Here is a 23,051-nt window from a genome sequence, read left to right as displayed (position 1 = left end):
AATACATCCAATATCCATAAGGAAACTCCCCTATAGCTGATACTTTTATGCATGAGATGCTACATGTCCGTTTACATTTCTATAAAAGATTTAGCAAGTGACAATATAATCCAGTTCAGAAAAAGCACAAACGGTGTAAAGATTGCAAATGAAAAGGATAAATAGCAATTTTATTTTATATTCTCTCTCTGTGCTGACTGCCAGGTGTAAAGGACAGAGCTCACAACCAAGATGGAGGCGCCCAGTGGCAGGATCAAGAGGTGCAGATTTCTACATTTTATTTGTATCCCTACCTCAGAAATACATGTTTATTAAATATAAAGAATGGTAAAGCCTTTACAGATTGGATATACTGGTATAAGGAACAGTTTCTCATTATGTACCGATATGTCCAAATGAGTTGATAAATTCCATTTGTAAGATGTTGATCTGTGGAAGTGGACACGCAGTACATCCATTTAGAGATTGACTTAGAGGATATTTAATACTAAAAATCATAAATACTTTAGCATCTCGGACTGAAGCAAAAAAAAAAAAAGACTCACTACAAAAAATAAATAAATGGAATCTTTCAGGAAAGTGGTTCTATAATTACATTAAAGCCATTAGGAGATTGATACAGATTAGCAATCATTGCTGGTCGTTTTCCTTCTGTGCCGTTTTCTCTCTTTTAAAGACAAAGTATCACCTTAAAGGGACACTAATGTCACCGAGAACACTTCATCTCTATTGTATAACATTGTAGTAATTGTAGAAACATCGCAGGGTTAATTCCACATCTAGTGGAGTCTTCCCAATGCTAGAAGCACGTCTGCAGCACTCAAAGCGTAAAACGGTAATGCAACGCACAAGTTCAAAGTAAAGCATTGAATACAATACTTTCTGTAGGGAAGTTTGGATGAGTTCTGCCCATTTTAATTAAAAAGTACATGATAAATGTAGAAACAAACTACAAAAGATGTTCTTTATTTCTAGAAAGCTTTGCCATCATTATAGAGAAACACACTTTTCCTGTGCTCTTTATACAAATATACTCACCTGGCATGTTCCAATTTACTGCAGCCACCATGTGAAATCACTCTCTGAACATTTAAAATTAGAGCACAATTTCAGATCCATTTAGAAGATGGGGCAGTGTGGAGGAACAACAAATACAGACAGAGGTCATCTAGCCTTATAACCATAATGAAGGATCTGTGTCCAAGAGGCTTGTAACTATGGGGATGGGCTAACAAAAATAAAACTTTGCACTGGGCCATCAATTTCCTCCTGTGGTGCCTTAGCTTAGGATCCTAGGATTGGACACACAATTAAAATTGTGGGGTAATCAAAGACATCCAGAGATATTGGGTTCTCAAAGTCTTCGTTGTAGCCAGCTACCAGAGTGAGGGTTTAGGGTTAGGATTCTCCAAGTTTCTTCAGAGTTTGGGTTTTCATAACACTAACTTATTGCTACAGAAAATTGGGGTGGAATAGACAGAACTTCGTTCTATGGCTACTTTGGCCTAAAACACTTCTTGGTCAAGTCGCACAATATCCCATAAAAATCAAACGACCTGGTATGGAAACGCTTCATGGATACGTACTAGATGGCGGTCATGCTGATTTTCTCCAAATGCATTGCTAGTTTTTGCACAAAAAGACAAGATTTAGTTATATTGAAAGGGAATGCTGAATGAAAAAGGGAAAAAGAATGACAAAAGAGTCGCTGCTCCCTTCATTCTGATTTGATATATTTTCTCAATAATGAAAATATTACAATCCATACATTAAATATTGCCATCTGAGGTTTATTGAACAGAACTTTGTATATATTCATATTTAACGCAATTAAAGACTAAATGCAGAAATGCTTTAAAAGTTTCTAACGCTCCTTAAAATGATGTCTGTTCAACCCGATTCAGAGTACAAGGGGTAAAAATGTCACAGGGCATATGGATTGTATGAATAAGTCCTGAGCAAGTACCATACGTGGAAACATTCATTTAGCAGCCGATAATCCTCAGGCAGCTACCGAATACATTACACAAAAAGTGGAGGTTACACAGGGTTACTCTCGCTTCTCATCTGCTAGCGCGATATAGACTTGGCACACAAGGCAACAGATTGCGGCATCTTAGGCACAGTTAAAAGCTATTGTATCATATCGTGCCTGCATTTGTAAACACAATAAATCACACTGCAGAACACAGAGCTGTAGGTATCCTTCCCAAAACATAAAACTGTCAAATGGCCGGGCCAAATTGGTGACACTTTACCCTGGGCTCTATTTACAGTCCAATACAAAGCTTTGGCCATCGGACGTTTACGAGACGAGCAGATAACCTATTGATTTCTTCCATTCTCAAAGCCAATTAGCAACACAAAGCAGACTATCCCCAGCCTTTTCCGTGGCTCCTTCAATCGAAGCCATGCCAATCGCTCTGCTCGGAGTCGTACTCCAGCTCTGCTCCAATACACTTCACACCATCAAGCAGCATCGGAGTCCCATGGTGACGATCTGAAAGGGAAAATCGAGTCTTTAATGTGTGTTACTAGGGCGGAGGGCACTCTATACCAACAAATAATCATTATAATTAATATACTTCCAAAGAACTCAAACAAAAGATGACCCTGTTGGTAAACTGAAGTATAATGAACAATTCATTATAGGACCAACCCTTTTCAGACTATAAGTTTAGAAAACCTTATTGGGCTTTGCTAATTAGGTCTCCCCATTATGAAGTAAAAAAACAAAAACTAACTTCGAAGCCCACTTTGGGAGAAGATCCCTAGTTTCCACATCCCTTGCACACTCCAATTAAATGTTTATGTTTGTATGCATGCATGCTTTGAGCCAGGTAGTGGAGGAAGGAGATTAAACATAAATAACGTTCACAGGAGGGAGGCTGGTGGGGCACACCAGGGAGGGAACATTGAAGCTTCTTCTCAGAGGCACAAAGCCTGCAAGGAAGAAGCTTATGATGTCTGCTGCCAGCACAGTGTCCGCGCGGACAACACATTTTTTGCATCGAACTGACACTACCAGCCCAGCATAGAGATATGGGCGTCTAAGTCATGTGTGTCAGGAATGCACAAAAGCGTTTCAAGCTGCACATGCAGACTCCTACCACCATGGCCACTTCTAAAATCAGAAGTGGAATAACCCTTTAAATATATCTGGGGTGCACAAAAATGGAAAAAAAGAAATACAAAGAAATAAAAAATTAATTTCTTTATACACAGATATTACATTTTGACAGTAAGTACAATTGGATACAATATTTATATGATCTATTTCACAGATATATTAGCAAAGACTGTAAGTTCACTGTCAAGGTCCTCTGTTGTGTCAGTTTGTGCATATTGCCTGCCTATATTCTGTATAACGGACAATTTTATCATCTAAGTTCCAGTTAAGACCAGTTAATGGACCACTTAAATCATCCAGACAACTTTATCTCAATGAGGTGGTCTGGGTGCTGTATTCTGCAATGTAAGACGTAGTTTAGGAGAGGATGTCACATGAGGCGGCGTGTCCTCCTTTGTCACTGGAGAAAAGGCTAATAAAACCCTCAGAACCTAAACAGGGCAGAAACTAGAATTCAAATTAGAACTAAATGTATATAAATGTTGCCTGGCATGTATAAAAGCGTATCAATTAAACTGTTAGTAGATCCCGACTGATTCCTCTCTTGCAACTCTCATTAGCCTAATACTATCCTTACCTTTGTGTCACTATACCCCACTCCCTCCTAGCATGTAAACTCACTGAGCAGGGCCGTCAATCCCTCTGTTACTGTGTCACTATACCCCACTCCCTCTAGCATGTAAACTCACTGAGCAGGCCCTCAATCCCTCTGTTACTGTGTCACTATACCCCACTCCCTCTAACATGTAAACTCACTGAGCAGGGCCCTCAACCCCTCTGTTACTGTGTCACTATACCCCACTCCCTCTAACATGTAAACTCACTGAGCAGGCCCTCAATCCCTCTGTTACTGTGTCACTATACCCCACTCCCTCTAACATGTAAACTCACTGAGCAGGGCCCTCAATCCCTCTGTTACTGTGTCACTATACCCCACTCCCTCTAACATGTAAACTCACTGAGCAGGGCCCTCAATCCCTCTGTTACTGTGTCACTATACCCCACTCCCTCTAGCATGTAAACTCACTGAGCAGGCCCTCAATCCCTCTGTTAATGTGTCACTATATCCCACTCCCTCTAGCATGAAAACTCACTGAGCAGGGCCCTCAATCCCTCTGTTACTGTGTCACTATACCCCACTCCCTCTAACATGTAAACTCACTGAGCAGGGCCCTCAGTCCCTCTGTTACTGTGTCACTATACCCCACTCCCTCTAGCATGTAAACTCACTGAGCAGGGCCCTCAATCCCTCTGTTACTGTGTCACAATACCCAACTCCCTCTAGCATGTAAACCCACTGAGCAGGGCCCTTAATCCCTCTGTTACTGTGTCACAATACCCAACTCCCTCTAGCATGTAAACTCATTGAGGAGGGCCCTCAATCCCTCTGTTACTGTGTCACTATACCCCACTCCCTCTAACATGTAAACTCACTGAGCAGGGCCCTCAGTCCCTCTGTTACTGTGTCACTATACCCCACTCCATCTAACATGTAAACTCACTGAGCAGGGACCTCAATCCCCTCTTTTACGGTGTCACTATACCCCACTCCCTCTAACATTTAAGCTCACTGAGCAGGGCCTTCAATCCCCTCTGTTACTGTGTCACTATACCCCACTCCCTCTAACATGTAAACTCACTGAGCAGGGCCCTCAACTCCTCTGTTACTGTGTGTCCAACTTGTCTGATTACAACTACATGTCTGTTCGTCCACCCATTGTAAAGCTCTGTGGAATTTGTTGGCGCTATATAAATAACATAATAATAATAATAATAATAATGTAGTGAGACAAACAACAAAAAAGGCATATAACTTATTTTAAATACCAGGAGGACAAAGAATTTAACATTAAAGACCAACTTACCTGTTTTTATAAAAATGTTATTTATATTTTAACATGTCCCTGCAATCTGATTTATGGAGGAAGAACTACCAGATGTCTGCACATCAAAAAACTGGGAAAACTTATTGACTCCAGTATAAGACTAGGGTGGGAAATGCAGCAGCTACTGGTAAGTTTCTAAATAAAATTAGATCCTAAAAAAATTATATTAATTGAATATTTATTTACAGTGTGTGTATATAATGAGTGCAGTGTGTGTGTGTGTGTATATAATGAGTGCAGTGTGTGTGTGTGTGTATATAATGAGTGCAGTGTGTGTGTGTGTGTATATAATGAGTGCAGTGTGTGTGTGTGTGTATATAATGAGTGCAGTGTGTGTGTGTGTGTGTATATAATGAGTGCAGTGTGTGTGTGTGTGTATATAATGAGTGCAGTGTGTGTGTATATAATGAGTGCAGTGTCTGTGTGTGTATGAGTGCAGTGTCTGTGTGTGTATGAGTGCAGTGTCTGTGTGTGTATGAGTGCAGTGTCTGTGTGTGTATGAGTGCAGTGTCTGTGTGTGTATGAGTGCAGTGTCTGTGTGTGTATGAGTGCAGTGTCTGTGTGTGTATGAGTGCAGTGTCTGTGTGTGTATGAGTGCAGTGTCTGTGTGTGTATGAGTGCAGTGTCTGTGTGTGTATGAGTGCAGTGTCTGTGTGTGTATGAGTGCAGTGTCTGTGTGTGTATGAGTGCAGTGTCTGTGTGTGTATGAGTGCAGTGTCTGTGTGTGTATGAGTGCAGTGTCTGTGTGTGTATGAGTGCTGTGTGTGTATGAATGCAATGAGTATGTGTGATGCAGAGTGTGATGCAGAGCCTTGGTGGGGGTGGGCATTTTTTTTTTTAATTATTCTTATTTTAATATTAATATTATTTTTTGTAAAAAAAGGTTTATTTTTTATTATTAGTAATATTTTATTATTTAAATTTGTATTAATTTTTTCGTCCCTCTCCCTGCTTGTTAGCTGGCCAGGGAGGGGGCTCTCACTCCCTGGTGGTCCAGTGGTGTGCACTGTGTAGGAGGGGGCTGGCAGAGCGTTTACTTACCTCTCCTGCAGCTCCCTTCTCCTCCGCGCTGGTCTGGTCAGCTTCCTCTGCAAGTCCCAGTGTAAGGCTCGCGGCTCTCGCGAGACTTACACTGGGAGCTGACAGGGGAGCTGACCGGACCGGCGCGGAGGAGAAGGGAGCTGACAGGAGCTGCAGGAGAGGTAAGTAACAGCTCTCTGCCAGCCCCCTTCTACACAGCCCCATTGTCTGTATTATGGCAATGTAAATTGCCATAATACAGACATTGACTCGAGTATAAGTCGAGTTGGGGTTTTTCAGCACAAAAAATGTGCTGAAAAACTCTACTTATACTCGAGTATATATGGTATATACTTTGTGTTAATATTATTATATTAGCTGGTAATGGACGTAGCGTTCCACTGGAGACTTTTTTAAGTCCGGAAGTATACACGATCTGCCAGAGAGAGGGGTGGAACGCAGATTGCGTTACGCGCGGCAACGGTAAGAGTATGACGACGGACGGGTGGAACACAAGATGCGTTCCACCATACACAAAAGACCGCAAAAACTGAATATAGGACGTATAAATGAAGACTCATGGAGCCAGCAATATTATATTCACCAACTGAGGAAGCCACACTTGGCAAAACACATCTTAACTATTGGACTTATGTTTTATGCTCACTTTTTATTGTTTTATTTATATGAATACATTTGTTTATCTTTACCGGTAACCCATCATTCTTTGGGAGGATATTGGATTATCCTTATACCGTCTATAGTGGGGTTTGGATCTACCAGAAAGGATCCTAAGGAAATACACACCAGAGCCAGGTTTTGTATATGGCTCGATTTTTGTGAGTGTGCTTTATTGAGATCCTCATATATGTATACTTAAATAAGGATAATCTGCACTATTGTGTATCCCTCTGTTTCTGTTATAGCACTGTTGGCTGTATTAAGAAGAGAGAGAAGGCTCCATCTATTGGGTTTGTGTATAACTCAAATTGACTGGTATTTGAAAACACCCCATCCTCAAACATTTTCACGGTCTCAAGAGTCTACAATCCAACAAAACAAAGAGCCATGTGTCAAATCCTGTCAAAAACCTCTATACCAAGAAGTCCTTCCTTCAGAAATATTTAAATGATGGTAAGCAATGGTATTTCTGGAACCAAAGCCAAACAAGAAATAGACCTAAAATACATAAAGAATTGAGAAACTTTTCTTTCAAGTTGGAATCCATATCTTCCAGTGTCCCAGCTATAAAAAAGAAGATTGGATCACCTCTATAGATCTCAGGGATGCCCACGGATCAAACCTCCTACCCAAAATACCTCTACCCCATGGGATCTTCCATTGGTCCTGAACTCATTGACCCATCCTCCATTTGCTCCACTTCTTCAGATTAATGCACTGTATCCAACGTATAAAACATCCTTCTTGTGATTACTTGGATCTGCAGTCTTTCATGTCAAGAGACCTACACCATGATTTTTCATGACAGAGTGGTCTAAAAACCATTTCAAAGCTTCCTCACGAAATTTGTATCCAATTTTCATTTGCTTCAAGAAGTCGTCATACCTTCCTTAATTCCTAATTCTCATTCAACAGAGGAATCGAAGCTCCATGAACATCCGGGAATGCTTAGTTCAATACTTAACTGTTAACCGGCCTCCTCTTCAACACATGGCACCACAGCTTGTTCCCTCTGCAGCTTCACGACAAGGTAGAAATTGTAATGAACATTAATATATGCGATTCTGACATGGATAGGATGGTCGTTGAGAGCACTGGGGGCAAGTTACAGAACCCCTTCAAACTACATAAGCACATTTCCCACAATTCCTAGAGCCTCATCTCAAATGTTCTTCAACAAATACCAGGGACTCGCTAAAGTCAATGTTTCCTCATCTTCCCAAATTAACACAATTTGTAGGAAAAGGAGCATTGGAAATGGAAGTAGATTTGTATAAAACGTACTCCTTATTTAACCTGGCAGCATACACTTTGAACAGAGATAAAACCACAGACTAGAATGCACATTGGCTTACTATTGAGAGAAGAAGATATCATACATCCAAAAACACTTTATAAACTGAAATGGGACATTCCCTTAATACATCGACACAACAAAATATTCTCAACAGCAGGTTTATTGCAAAGGGTTCATGATTAATTAGCACTAATGTTTTGCAATCTTTGAGACAGATGGGGAAATTTAACAGAACAAAAACTTACAGATTGACAGCTACATCACAACCCTCTTGAAAAACATGCAAAATACAGAAAAAGCAACTTTATTCCACACATGCAAAGATATACTCTCCTCAGACTCTATGTAACACACCAAACCTCACAGCTACAGCTCTCTGCACAGACAGAAACATAAAACGGATACACTGTGTATGTGATTTTACATAGCACGGTGATACACAATGATAGAACACAGTCATTGATCATTTTAAAGAAAAATGAACATCTACTGAGTTAATCGTGTAGAAGGCTGCAATCTTTTCAAAAGAAACATGACTATTCAGGATTTGTCATTTCACGTTACGGGATCACAAACGGTTGGAAAGTCAAGTGCTGTGAAAATGACACTACAGGTGGTGTGACTACGCACGCACCATGTGAATACCTGGATTCCAGGTGACTGGGAAAACAAACATGTAAGCTATTCATATAATATCGTTGGGCATTCGCAACTCGACCCTGGAAATAAGACTACCTTCACAGGTCAGCAGGACGCGGCCAACGGCCATACAACACCTACAATATTTCTGCTACATTAAGCTGGCTGCTTTCATTCCAGTTTGTTAACAATCTAATTAATGCACAAAGACATCAATTAAAGGTCCTCAAGAGGATCCAATAGAAAGTCTTTGGTCTATATTCTAAGGGATAAACCCATATTCCAGCACTTCAGAGATGTGAAATAATGGAGTTTATAAACTACAATGGTCCTGCATCATTCATTTTGAACCAGCCCATAGAGATCAACAATAAGACCGACTGGCCTGGTAGTATTGTGACAAGCACAGTATTGTAGCACGAAGACACAACGTGTGCATTGCTGCAGGATTTCTGATAACACGGCTAGCAAACAGCTGTTTTATACAGATAGAGACTGGATTTTACATTATTTGCCACTCAAGAAGCTCTGCATTGTCTGACAGTACTTTCCAGATTGTATTTGCAGCTCAGTTTAAAAGGACACGGAATTGCCCAAAGCTAAAGCCGTGACTTAGCGGGATACGTTCGGATCGATGACATTAAACGGAATTAGGAACAGTTTTTTTGCATTAGCTATAAAGTAATTACCTCTAAACTTGTAGAATATCAATTTACAAATACAGTCCAATGTGCCTGCCAGCTATACCAGCTGCCAAGCCCACAGCCGCTGCCCGATGCCACAGTATCTGAACTCCTCCAGGCTAGACCAGGCTGGCCACTCGTGCAGTCTTGTCATCCCAGCAACAGTGAGTGCAGCCTCTAACACGCCATTAGCCAATTCCTCTTACATGGAACCATCTGCTTCACACAATAAACAGAACGCAATGAAGGACACTGAGAACTGCAGGGCTAATACAGCTAAGGACACTTAAACACAGACATACACTATACCCTAATTAGACACTTTATTAGGTACAATTGCTCATTAACACATGAGAGAGCCCCGAGACTGCAACGCCGCTTATAAAGCATGCAGACATGGACAAAATGTTAAAATGCCAAGGAGCTTAACACTATATAAAGGTCCCTGACCACCCACAGCCCAGCCCCCACTCAAGGTGTAGCCAAGGCAGAGATTACACACTTCCTTTTAGCAATACTCATGCATACCAGCAATGGGCACTGTGATAGTATCATATGGCCGCTTTCAGCCCATCAGCCAGCCCATCATAGTCATAAATTGCTGCTCAGGCGATTACGCAAAGTAGCACAGAGGGGACTGAGCTGCTGAGGACTCTTATTTACACATAAAAACATTATAAATGTTTAACCTGAAAGTAAGGACGGCACCAGAAGACCTCAGACAATATAACCACTTCAATAAAATGAAGCAGTTACAGTGAATACAGTATTCATTTAAGCATTGTTTTTAAGTAGCCATATTGCAGTGAATGAGTGCTCAATATATAAGCAGAGGAGGAATATAAATTGGTCGGCACACATCCTTATATAGGACCACCACAGTGCCTCCAGTCCAAAGACAATCACTCACCAAACTAGCGATATCAAGAAAAGGACTTGGCACAGCTTAATGATCTTGAAGTAGGTTTAATTGGTAGAGTAAAGCAACGTATCAGCTTGTAAGAACCTTTTCCAAACAGGACAAAGGCTCTTTTAAGCAGAAACATTGCTTACTCAGTCCATTAAACCTGCTTTTGGATGATTTACACAGTCCTTTTCTCCAGATCACCAAAATGTAAGCAGAGGCTTCACAAAGCTACATTTTAGAGCTAGTGTCCGACTACTCAAGTATCTGCCAATTGCATAAACATCTTGTCCTCGTAGACAGGGGTTTCTCATTGCAGGATTACTAAGGGTGTGTTACACAGACGAGGGAAAGGGTGACAAAAGGGCGATCTGGCAGAACTTTAGTTGAAGAGCCACCACTTGGTACATTCAGTATCCGCTGTGGAATAAAATCTACACATTACAGAGACAAACTGTTCCTTATCTGGATTATACATTTCTTAGATTGTTTAATCCCAATAGATAAGTGATAGGTGGGCAAAGGACATTGCCAAATGTGACCAGAAGTCCTTCAGCCTTGATTAAGGTCCATCAGCTTACAGACAGCGTTCCAGCTATACTAATCAGCTCTGATTCGTTTTTGTGAAGGAGATATTAGAGCCGAGCCAGTCTCTAACAAAAACCCCAGAACAAACAAATGTCTTCTTAATGGATGTGATTGAATGAATACATGATTCATCTTTGTGTAAGGGAATATGCTCTGCATGGTAAAATGTCTGCTTAGACTAATTTGGAATAAATGGATTAGCATTGAGAAGAGATGGTGTTCTCGAAATAAGTGTACAGACTATATCCATCTAATCTCTCTAACGTTCCATATCTGACACATCTAACTTCGTCATCAACCTGAATTCTGGTATTAGGCGGAGTACCGACCAATCTATGGAAAAATAACTGCTAGACTTCACTTGGCCGCTGAATGGGCATAAAGCAGCAATGGTCAGGACTGGTACAACATGGATGTGCTGCAGTAATGTCCATTCAGGTGCGGGATCAAAAATGGCCGTTAAACAGAGATTTGCACAGCACAATCATAACAGATGGGATTAACACGATTTATACAGGGGGAGCCTCCAGTCCTAACAGAACAACGTATGTACATGGATGGCAAACTTTGCTCACACAGACAGACACTGGGATTCCTGCTTGCTGATAATGTAATTTACTCTGACTGATATCGACAGAGTCACTGCAGACAGACAGCATTTCTCCGGCGGTGGGAGGGATACAATTCCTAACTTGCATGCTCATCAATGCACATTAGTCTGTGTGTAAAGAATGCATTATAAGCAGTTAAAATAAGATTTAGGCCTCATTAACATGTTCAGTGTCAGGCATTTCCCCCCCCCCCCTCAGAATAGTCACGCCTTTACGGTTTGATAAATTTGTTACTAAAGCGCTCTCAGTTTCCTAGAGTAATAAACCGGAATATCCGCAGACACGGTCAATAACGTTTTATTCTGAGAATAACATTCCCCTACCAGACGCGCAGCATACCTTGTCCTGTGACAGACTGTGGGGTATTTCTGACAGGAAACCATTTGTCCAATTCGGTCACACATTGAGACATTTAATAACGTGCTTAGAATGGCTGACTTAAATCAGTATCAAGAAGGAAATAATCCGCTAGAAGAACGTACGAATGCTCTATTTTTTAGAGTAGAGAAAACACTGAAAACTGAAGTAATCGAACGTTCAGGAGAGATTAAAGACACGCACTGACTGAGGGGTGAGCTGGGAAAGTGGATCCATCTCCTGTAATCCATTCTATGAAATCTGCACAACGTTCAACTACACTTCGAAAATGTAAACTGAATTCAAAGTGGAACAGGTGGATAGAATTTGACATAAGCTTTTATTTTTACACTGTACCAATACCAACACAGGAACAGTGGGAAAGGTGTCTCTGAGAACCGCATTGTTTACATTGCAGGGTTATGTCTGCCTCTGGGGCGCTGCCGGTCCCCGGATGGAGTTTTGACTCTTCAAATTCTCCATAGGAAAACATTGATTCATGCACATTAGGTCCCACAATCGCGTGAGGAGGGAACCTAGCCAGCGCTGAGGGACCCTCGGGTGGGAAATTAAAAACAAACAGGTTTTTTTTTTTTTAACCCTTTACACATATGATGGCAGGGGAGAGCTAATAAGTTTGGGAAAGGGACACTATAGCGTGAGGAATACAGGTTTGTACTCCCAACGCTACAGTATTTCTATATATTATGGAAAAGTGTTTAACCACATGTTTTATATTGTACAGGAGGGCCCAGGCCTGAAAAATTCAAAGAAGCTAGCCAGTATAAAAACCGTGAGCTGCAGAAATTACAGAATTAACACAAAGCAATACGTCTGATGGGCCACACTCAGAACAGTTTGAATGGTATGCTGCGTAACACCTTCATTTCACAGCCGTCATGTTAGTCATGTTGTCCTACAGATAGGTCAGACTGGGCCTTTTAGCCCTAACATTGTACCATTTTTTCAGACAGCTACTCAGCTTGATTAACCCATTTATTCCAGTTCCCTCTGATTCCCTCCATTTTGGAGTAGTCCTGACTGATTGACGAGTTTTGCAATTTGGAACAAAAATCTTCCAGAGCCAAATAGAACCCAAAGGTCTTCCAATCTACCTGGCACCAGATATCACCAGGTCTTTATAACCAGTAATGATCTTAATGTGAAACAATGTACATAGCGATGTAACTAACTTACTGCGCATTAATGAGTTTCCTTTAAAGGAAATGCACAGAGCACAAATTGTTTATTATACTATGCTTGATACTGGTGTAAGATTCTCTATGAAGAGATATGGTGGGGAAAATATTAATTGGGGTATTCAATTGGAAGATCCATTAAAATGAGGGTTCAATTGTCCCCCTGGCAGGCAATTTATTTTATAGCAGTTTGCTTTCTGTACAGCAGGGCTTTTATTTTTTATTTAAATTATTTGTCAAAGTGCATGATCTGAGGGGATAGGCGGAAAAGAGCAATTTGAGACTGTAACCCTCATATTGAGGTTTAACTATTGTACATGCAAACGCCTCTGTGACCATCTGACATTGTTGCTGGGAGTCTGGTGGCCATGGGGTGCAGGGGATGGCAGGTTTTACGTACCTGAACTTGTCCCTCATGGGCGCTGCCATCCTCTTGTGCCATCAGCAGCAAGGAGGTCTATGGAGGAGCAAAACCGTGGGATCCTCCATAAAAATAACTTTTTCCTTACAACCATCATTGGTAACATTTGGGAGAAATGACAAGCATGACAAAAGATAACTCCTCCTTATGTAAGGGGTAGGTAAAATACTGAGGGAAAAGAAGTTCCTTTCATTGAAACTCACAGTTAATATGAGTATTCTCTCTTTTTTTTGGGGGGGGGGGGGGGGGGAGAGAGGGAAAGCAGCTTTAAAGGGACACAATAGACTATAGTCACCAGAACCACTACAGCTTAATGTAGTAGTTCTATTGTCTATAACCTATCCCTGCAGTGTTGGCACGGTAAACACTACCTTTTTAGAGAAAATGCAGTGTTTCCATCATTGCTTAGTAATGCCTCTAGTGGGAGTCACTCAAACAGCCACTAAAGGTGCTTCCTGAGCCAGTGCTGTGCTGACATTCAGCATCTCCATGCTAGATTGGATGGATTGATGAATTACTAGGAGATGTGGACAGACATCGTATTGTTGGCTTCACTGGCCAGGACCATTTCCTCCTTTAACACCCCTTGCTTATGTGCCTGTGTCCTGAGAAAAAGAAACACAAAGTAAGCAGGCAGGCACAATACTTTTTCCTATGGGAAAGTATTGGATTGGCTGAGTTTGTGAAGACTGATAATCTCAGCCATGGAGGCCGCGCTAAACGCTGCGAGACCGGCATGGCGTGGGAGAAAAGGTCCGCTTGAAATCTCAGGGGAGATTAAACACTGATCCCGGCACTGTAGTGTTCCGTAAAGTATGAAGTTCTAACAGTCAAGATGTTAAAGGATAAATGGGACTTCAGTGAACAAAACATTAATAACCACTTGGAACGTGTGTGAACATTATTCATTTAATGCTCAGTTTTCTTTTACATTTATGTTAAAAAGATTTACAAACGGCATCACGTCAGGTCAGACAATGCTATATCCTTAATATAGACCTGCTGTCGGACATTGCAGCTTACCCAACACTCTTGCTTGAATAACCACTTTGACGGACATCTTGTCGTTGGTTTCACTGGCCAGGACCATTTCCTCCTTTACCACCCCTTCCTTATGTGCCGTGTACTCACACTTAATGCTGTGTCCTGAAAAAAAAAAGAAAAAAAGAAAAAAGAAATTAAGTCGAACGACACCCACCTCAAACAGACTTTGTATAGTTGGTTAGTAAAGATACCACGGTTTGCTTCATCTTTGTTGGTCTGTTGCTACATTGGTGAATCCCAGGCTCTGTATGCTGTATAATGGAAGATGGATTTTAACCAGTACATGGGGAACAAATTAAGAAAATAATCTTTTAAAATGTATTCGGTCTCCGTATTGCTGCATTTCAGGGGAAGGATCACCAAGGTCACAGGGATCAAGACGTGGGGTTTATCTACATTTAAAGGTACTAACAAGAACGCGGTAATTGTGATTTTATTGAAAGTTTCCACATGTTGAATGTGCAGCTATCAAGAGGCCGTTCTGTTTATTTGCAATATCATCTTTTGTTTGGAAGATGGCAACATTTAATATAGCAAGAAGAGAACAAGTCATTCATCCTTAGAACCTGCATTTACTAACCGTGGAATCCACCAGATCCTATCCATCTACTTCTTAAAGCACATACTTGAAAATACAAACAAAGTCATAATTGCCCATATTCAACAAATGTTCTTCAGCAACAAAAACACTTCCTGAAATGGAGCCAAACCATCCAAATATTGTATTTTTAGCTTTTCATGGGAAAAACAAAACATGATTGTAATACAGAAAACAAACACGTGTGACCCAACTTCCTGGGAAAGTGATCTGCAATCTCCCATTGCTCAATAAATCATTATTTCAGATAACATACTATGCAGATGCAGGACAGACTGTGTTCTCCATGTCAAGATTTTAGAAATGTATTCAATTTGAATGACTAGACACTCGCTATGAAGCCGAGATGGCCTGGCGCTATAGTCTGCTTCAGCATACAGCAAAGATGTTAACTGGGCCCATCCAAATCTACCAGCCCCATCTCATTATTGATCACCCTCCTTTTACAGGCATGGATTTGTCCAGCATAACACCCACAACATGGATTAGAAGTAAACATTTTGGTTTTGTACTGGTTTGTATAGAGGGGGAGCAAATTAAGTATTATGTAATATTTATTTATAATATTGAGTATTATGACTATTACAGCACTTGGGTTCAAACGTGTCACAACTGGGAATTGACAAGACTAAACATCCCCCACCTCCCCCCTCCACTTATCTGTAATAATTACCGTATTTATCGGCATATAACACGAACTTTTTCTCCCTGAATTAGGGGGAAAATGATGGGTGCGTGTTATACGCCGATATACCATATTTACTTACCTGTCTTGAAGCGTGGGCCGGTGTTCAGCGCGCACCGCGGTACTGGAACTTAAATTTCAGGTTCCGGTTTCCGGCGGGACTGAAAGGAAGTGTGCACACTTCCTTTCAGTCCCGCCGGAAACCGGAACCTGAAATTGAAGTTCCAGTACCGCAGTGCGCGCTGTGAAGCCGGCCCACGCTTCAAGACAGGTAAGTAAATATGGGACAAGGGGAGGGAAAGTGCACTAGGGGACACTATGGGAGGGGGGGGAACACTATGGGAGGGGGTGGAGAATACTATGGGAGGGGGGGGAGAATACTATGGAAAGGGGGGGGGGAGGACACTATGGGATGAGGGGGGGGAACACTATGGGAGGGGGTGGAGAATACTATGAAAGGGGGGGGACACTATGGGATGAGGGGGGGAATACTATGGGAGGGGAACACTATGGGAGGGGGTGGAGAATACTATGGAAAGGGGGGGGGACACTATGGGATGAGGGGGGGGAATACTATGGGAGGGGAACACTATGGGATGAGGGGGGGGAATTTCCTGGAATTTCCTTCTTAAAATGAGGTGCCTGTTATACGCCGGCGCGTGTTATACGCCGATAAATACGGTAAATATATAGCCGTCACACAACCAGCACATTGAGCCCATCTTATTACACTTTGGGTTTTTTTTGTAAAGGGAATCCAAAAAGAGATTTGATGGAAATGCTAGCTAGGACTTGAGCCATTATTATTATTCCTGAAAATAACATAAGCAATTCAATGTCAGCCCATTACAACCATAAAAAAAATAAAACCAACCAAAAAAAAAAAAAACAACGCTTGTTTGTACTTTCAAAACGGATTACAGATGCATTACCTCACCCGGTCTGAGAACCCATTGTTGTTCCCCAAGATCATTTACTGGATTGTCAAGCAGGAAGTATTGTATTAAGCAGAATCTTCCAGTTTCCACCAAGTTGGACAAAAATAACCAAGTACCGAATCCCTTCACCACTAAATAGCCCACAAATAAAAAGATATCCCCGCTTCCCTCCCATACGTTTCCCTGGCATTGCGTCTAGGAAAACTGGGCATCCCACCGCACTCTATTGCAAATAATACCAAGGGAATTAAAGAGAGGTCGAAACCCACAGCTCAGACACCAGCAGTAGAGATTATCAGCGTTATACCAGATCTTGTCCCATCACCATGCAGTAATATGGAAAATAACAGCACCTACGTACAGGCATGCCCCGAACCCAGGCCCGGACTGGCCATCGGGCACACCGGGCAAATGCCCGGTGGGCCGCGATGGCCGTGGGGCCGAGGCCGGCAGGGGAGATCACAGGATCTCCCCGGCCGGCTCCTGCAGGGCCAGCGCTACCCGAGCGCCGGCCCTGCTGTTTGTCTCCATGGGCCCCACTGGCACTGAGATGCGGCCGCCTGGGGAGTGTGGGAGGGAGGGAGGTAGGAGAGAGGACCGACCGGCGGAGCTCTAGCCAGCAGCTCCGCCGGATCCTCTCGCGGGATTCTGAGCGTTGCCGCGGTTACCGCGGCAACGCTCAGATCTCGCTAGAGTTCACTCTCACCACTGGACCACCAGGGAAGGCAGCACCCTCCATTACAGCACGGCCCTCCTCATGGCAGAACGGACCCCCCCACCCTCCCAGCAGGATAAAGGTAAGAAGGGAGGGGGGGTCATATAACTTTTTTTTTAAAATTGTATTAATAAAAAAATATTTTTAAATTTAAATAAAAAAATACACACACACACACAGCACCCCCAGACACACACACAGCACCCCAGACACACACACACAGCACCCTCAGACACACACACACAGCACCCTCAGACACACACACACAGCACCCTCAGACACACACACACAGCACCCTCAGACACACACACAGCACCCTCAGACACACACACAGCACCCTCAGACACACACACAGCACCCTCAGACACACACACAGCACCCCCAGACACACACACAGCACCCCCAGACACACACACAGCGCATCCCCAGACACACACACAGCGCATCCCCAGACACACAGCGCACCCCCAGACACACAGCGCAGCACACAAACACACATCACAGCACATCCTCACTCACACACAGCACCCTCAGACAGACAGCACCCACACACACACACACACACACACACATACATACATATATATATATATATATAGTATAAAATAACCCTCAGTGAGTTAACAGACAAAGAAAATTAGAAACCTAGAATGTGACGGCAGATAAAAACACCCTCACACACAGCACCCCTCTTACATACAAACACACTGCGCCCCTCACACATACTATACATCCAAATAAATATATATATATACACACACTACAGCACCCCTCACACTGCACCACTACACACATTACGCTCCAGACACACGCTAGATCCCTTACCCTATATGTTGACGTTTTAGCCGCGACGCAAATAAGGCATTTGCCTTAGGCGGCATTTTCCAGGGGGCAGCAAAAAAAGCCGCCCCCAAATGCCCAAGGCAAATGTCTTGTTAGCCCTGCGGCTAACAGACATGCCGGCGGGCTGCTGGGTGGTCGGGAGGCGCTGGCGGGCGGCTGGCGAGGGAGCACTTCCTCTGAGCTGTCTGCTCAGCTCCCTTGCGCGCCGCAGAGTGAGGCTGGGAGCCGGAATATGACGTCATATTCCGGCTCCCAGCCTCACTGCGGCGCGCGAGGGAGCTGAGCAGAGTGCTCAGAGGAAGTGCTCCCTCGCCAGCTCCCCCCGACCGCCCATCAGCCACTGGACCACCAGGGAGAAAGATGACCAGAGCTCTTCAGCTGGGCTCTGCGCATCGAACTAACCACTAACCACTCAGGAACCATTTCTGAATATCACTTTGAGAGGGGGGCGTGCTTGTCATTAGTGATGACAAAACACACCCTCTCTGGCCCCGCCCCCTTCTTAGTGGGCCGCTCTGTTTAAAAAATGCCCGGGCCTAATTTTTTTCCCAGTGCGGCCCTGCCCGAACCCCTGAATGGTTAAAGTAACCCTTCAATTTATCATAGTCATTTCACCAGCTCACAGATAGTTAACAAGCTGGAGAATGACAAAGCGCCTGTTTGAAGATCTCAAACCTGCCTGCTCAGTAACGTTTCTTGGCCCACAACCCTCAGCAGGTGCTAGGCTGCGTTCTATTGAATTGTACAAGAAGAAATGTAATCAAACCAGCAGATACGTTCAGCACCTGCACTGTCAGATGTGGGCACCGGGAAAAGATTTAAATTACATGAAACTAGGAAAATTGCAGAAGATTATGAAAATTGTATTTTCCAATATGAAAAACAATATCTGGTGCTCATCGCAGGGAATAGAAAAAATACATTTATGAACAACAGCATTGTCAATTTAATTTAAACCATGGAGTGCTATTGACAAGAGCAGATGGTTTCCTATATCTCCGAACATGGCTGCGGTCTGTGCAATTATAGATGATTGTGCGAATGGCTGCACGTGTGCAATTCTCTGTCTCATTTGCAGGTGTGTAAAGGAATATAACTCTCCTTAAAGAAACATTCTAAGCACCATAACCACCAGGGCCTACTGTAGTGGTTATGGTACCAGAAGTGCACTGGCACTCTCACAGAGTAAGTAGTCAAACCAGGAGGGGCAGCGGGGGCAGGGCTTGACTGCCCTACTGGATGGATGCATCTTGGTTGAGCGCCATTAAGTTCTATAGTTATGCCTATTTGTTATTATTTATGAAGTTCAATGAATCAATAACTTCAATAAGTTCCCACATTGAGCTAAGGTGCATGGCTCAGCTCAATGACGGAGAACGCTAGCCGACCCACTCTTACAATACTGAGTTATTTTGTGTGATACTTTTAACTCCCTACTTCGCCTTGCAGTAATTCCTCTTATACTAAGCTCACATATTTACAAGTTACTTTGCTGACAAGATCAAATAAAGACTGCAGCGGATCGCATGTATCCCGACCGGTAACCTCCGCTAATTCCCTTCCTTCAGCCACTCAGGAACCATTTCTGAATATCAAGATACCCATTTCCCCCCAGTAACTGGACGAGAGAGTTCTGGAGGTACCACACAATTTTATTGACCATACACGGCTTTTATGCATAACCCCATGCAAGGGATTTACCACACAACCATACATGTTCCGATTCCAGGATCCTCCCCCATCCCTGGGGTCCTAGCGCAGGAAGGGACTCCGTTCTCTTTGTCCACAAAGCCCGCCACTAAATCCACAGGGTTTCCCACACCAACCGCCAGGGGTCTTTTTCCCAGGAGCCTCTGTGCCTGGGAGCCCAGGCGCAGGAAAAAGGGACTGTCCCTTTGTCTCCCAGGCACAGGAAAGCCTGCCTGCGGGAAAAGAGTTGGTATCTTTGTCCCTCGGGTACAGGATAGCTCGCCAAACCAGCCAGTGCCCCAAAAGTGTCCACACCAATCTCAGGGACCCGCACAACGGCTCTTCTTTCAACTAACCTCCTTTTGCAAAGTCCCGGTGTGGAACCCAGACAAGGGAAGCGTCTCCTTTCAGGGTACGCATGATCCCCCGGCTGCTGTTAGTCAGTACGAATAGTGGCCACCCAGGGGAGCACTCAATTACTTCCCTTGCGGTTTCACACCTATGTTCTGATTAATTGGTGCAAACGTTCTAATGGGGCGCTGGGGAGGTCCTCGTTCAGGGAACGAATGGGCCAGGTAACCACACACGAACGCTCCCCCTGGTTGGCGTTCGTCTAACTAAAGGGCGGCCACCCAGCGGAGCACTTAGGCTAGAATGTTCTCACCTCGCAACATAACATTCTAAATGAGATTATTGGGGTTGTCCCCGTTCGGGAGGGAAATGGACTACCTTCGTGGAAGCACTCCCGAACGGGGAGCCGGCACAATAAATTAAAATATAGGAAAATACACATAATATAAAAGGGAATGCACGAACAGGCAGGGTTTCTGCCACAAAGACAGACATCTTCTCACTCACACACCACCCCCCCCCCCCTTCACCATGTCTTCTGTTTGGAATTCTCTCTCCCAGTCACTAAACATTGTTGTTTTTTTAGGATGGAAGTTACAACAATAGTGGGAGGAAGGCTACAGAAAATAGGCATCTTCTGACTGAACTTCATTTATTTACAAAGATTTAAAGAAAAGAACATGCAGACTGCAGTAATAATAATAAAAATAATAAAAAACAACTTTAAACCACCATACACAGAGAATAACAAAAAAAAAGTAATTTAAACTGAAACTTGTTAAAACAAACGTGTAAAACAGTCTGCAGAGTATGTAAATGATATAATTATCCATGCCTAGAATAAAAATACAGGAGGGCTCGCTTTGTAATCTATGAATTTGTAGAAACCCATTACAGCCCTGTGGGTGGGTGCCAGGCGCAGAACACGTAATTGGATTTTCCTGTTCGTATTAAAGCATATCAGATCTGCTGCCGGATAAATCAAATTTGCCCGTTTAGTTTCCCTGGTACCCTTAATTTTTGTTACGAGTTTGCAGATCTCGTAGTGCATTCTTCCTGTGCCCCGTATCATTTGCTTTACATATACATTGATAAACAGGTAAATGTATTTCACCAAGATCGCACTGCGATAAGATCATCTCCTCACTTTACATCCAGCACAGTGTGCCGAGTTCTACAGAGTCACCTACATTCAGAATGGCCAATAGTGAGAGAAAAGCAGATAAAATATTCTTTACAGAGATTATTGCAGTCTGCTAATTATATCGGAGTTTTAGGGGTGATTACCACAACATCACTGAACAGCAATGAATTCAAACTTCAATCGCAAAATTTAGACAACAACTGATTAGGGGAAAAGTCTTCAATTCAACTATAACTTGTTTTCGATTTGCTAGAATTCTTTGTCTAACGAATGACCCCCCCTTGGAACTGAATGGCAATGTTTAAATGCTTTGTGACAGGTAGGTAGCTGGGTGAAGCACTAAGCATGCAAAGACTTGTTATAAGATTATGTTGAACAAAATCATCTCTACAATGCGCCCACGTGAAGGGCTATTGGATCGGAAAAGAAAAATTATTAAATAAATTTTATTTACCTAAAATAATCCAAAAACATGCAATAAGCAAACGGATTCCCTAAATACTAGTGGTTTGATGATCCTTCTCGGCAGTCCTTTGGCATCACGTAGAAACAAGCATAGAATGGGAACGGCAGATAAAAACCATTCGGCCCATCTAGTCTGCCCAGTTTTCTAAATACTTTCATTATTCCCTGGCCTTATCTTATAGTTAGGATAGCCTTTTGCCTATCCCACACATGCTTAAACTCCTTTACTGTGTTAACATCTACCACTTCAGCTGGAAGGCTATTCCATGCATCCACTACCCTCTCAGTAAAGCAATATTTCCTGATATTATTTTTAAACCTTTGCCCCTCTAATTTAAGACTATGTTCTCTTGTTGTGGTAGTTTTTCTTCTTTTAAATATAGTCTCCTCCTTTACTGTGTTGATTCCCTTTATGTATTTAAATGTTTCTATCATATCCCCCCTGTCTCGTCTTTCCTCCAAGCTATACATGTTAAGATCCTTTAACCTTTCCTGGTAAGTTTTATCCTGCAATCCATGAACCAGTTTAGTAGCCCTTCTTTGAACTCTCTCTAAGGTATCAATATCCTTCTGAAGATATGGTCTCCAGTACTGCGTACAATACTCCAAGTGAGGTCTCACCAGTGTTCTGTACAATGGCATGAGCACTTCCCTCTTTCTACTGCTCATACCTCTCCCTATACAACCAAGCATTCTGATAGCATTTCCTGCTGCTCTATTACATTGTCTGCCTACCTTTAAGTCCTCAGAAATAATCACCCCTAAATCCCTTTCCTCAGATGTTGAGGTTAGGACTCTATCAAATATTTTGTACTCTACCCTTGGGTTTTTACGTCCAAGATGCATTATCTTGCACTTATCCACATTAAATGTCAGTTGCCACAACTCTGACCATTTTTCTAGTTTACTGAGGCTATATGGTTGATATCACCAAACCATCAAATCCTGGCCCAACATTCATTCCCAGAGAGCAAGGAGCAATTCCCCGTTATTTCCCACAAATGGGGAAAGTATTCAAGATGAATTCAAAGGTCAGATTTCTGTGATTGGACTATAGAGACATTTTAAAGCTGCACTATAACTTTGCCATTTGTTTTTAAATGAATAATCTTATCGCTCCACTTCAACTTATACATGGTAAAAAAAATACAAAGAAAGAAAAC

General features: G+C 42.7%; 1 protein-coding gene across 1 annotated transcript in view; it reads right to left on the bottom strand.

The window, feature by feature from the left end:
• Positions 1–1,769: 1,769 nt before the first annotated feature.
• Positions 1,770–23,051, bottom strand: part of ADISSP (adipose secreted signaling protein) — an 81,744-nt gene continuing 60,462 nt past the window's right edge. The window contains exons 5-6 of the mRNA XM_063459784.1: positions 14,440–14,562; positions 1,770–2,500 (exon numbers count right to left, since the gene is read on the bottom strand). Of these exons, the coding sequence (XP_063315854.1) occupies positions 2,400–2,500; positions 14,440–14,562 (224 nt within the window). The 3' untranslated portion in view covers positions 1,770–2,399. The remainder of the gene's footprint in view (positions 2,501–14,439; positions 14,563–23,051) is intronic.

The sequence above is a fragment of the Pelobates fuscus genome, chromosome 6, assembly GCF_036172605.1.
Source record: "Pelobates fuscus isolate aPelFus1 chromosome 6, aPelFus1.pri, whole genome shotgun sequence".
Classification (NCBI taxonomy): domain Eukaryota; kingdom Metazoa; phylum Chordata; class Amphibia; order Anura; family Pelobatidae; genus Pelobates; species Pelobates fuscus.
This window is presented reverse-complemented; position numbering and strand designations above follow the sequence as displayed.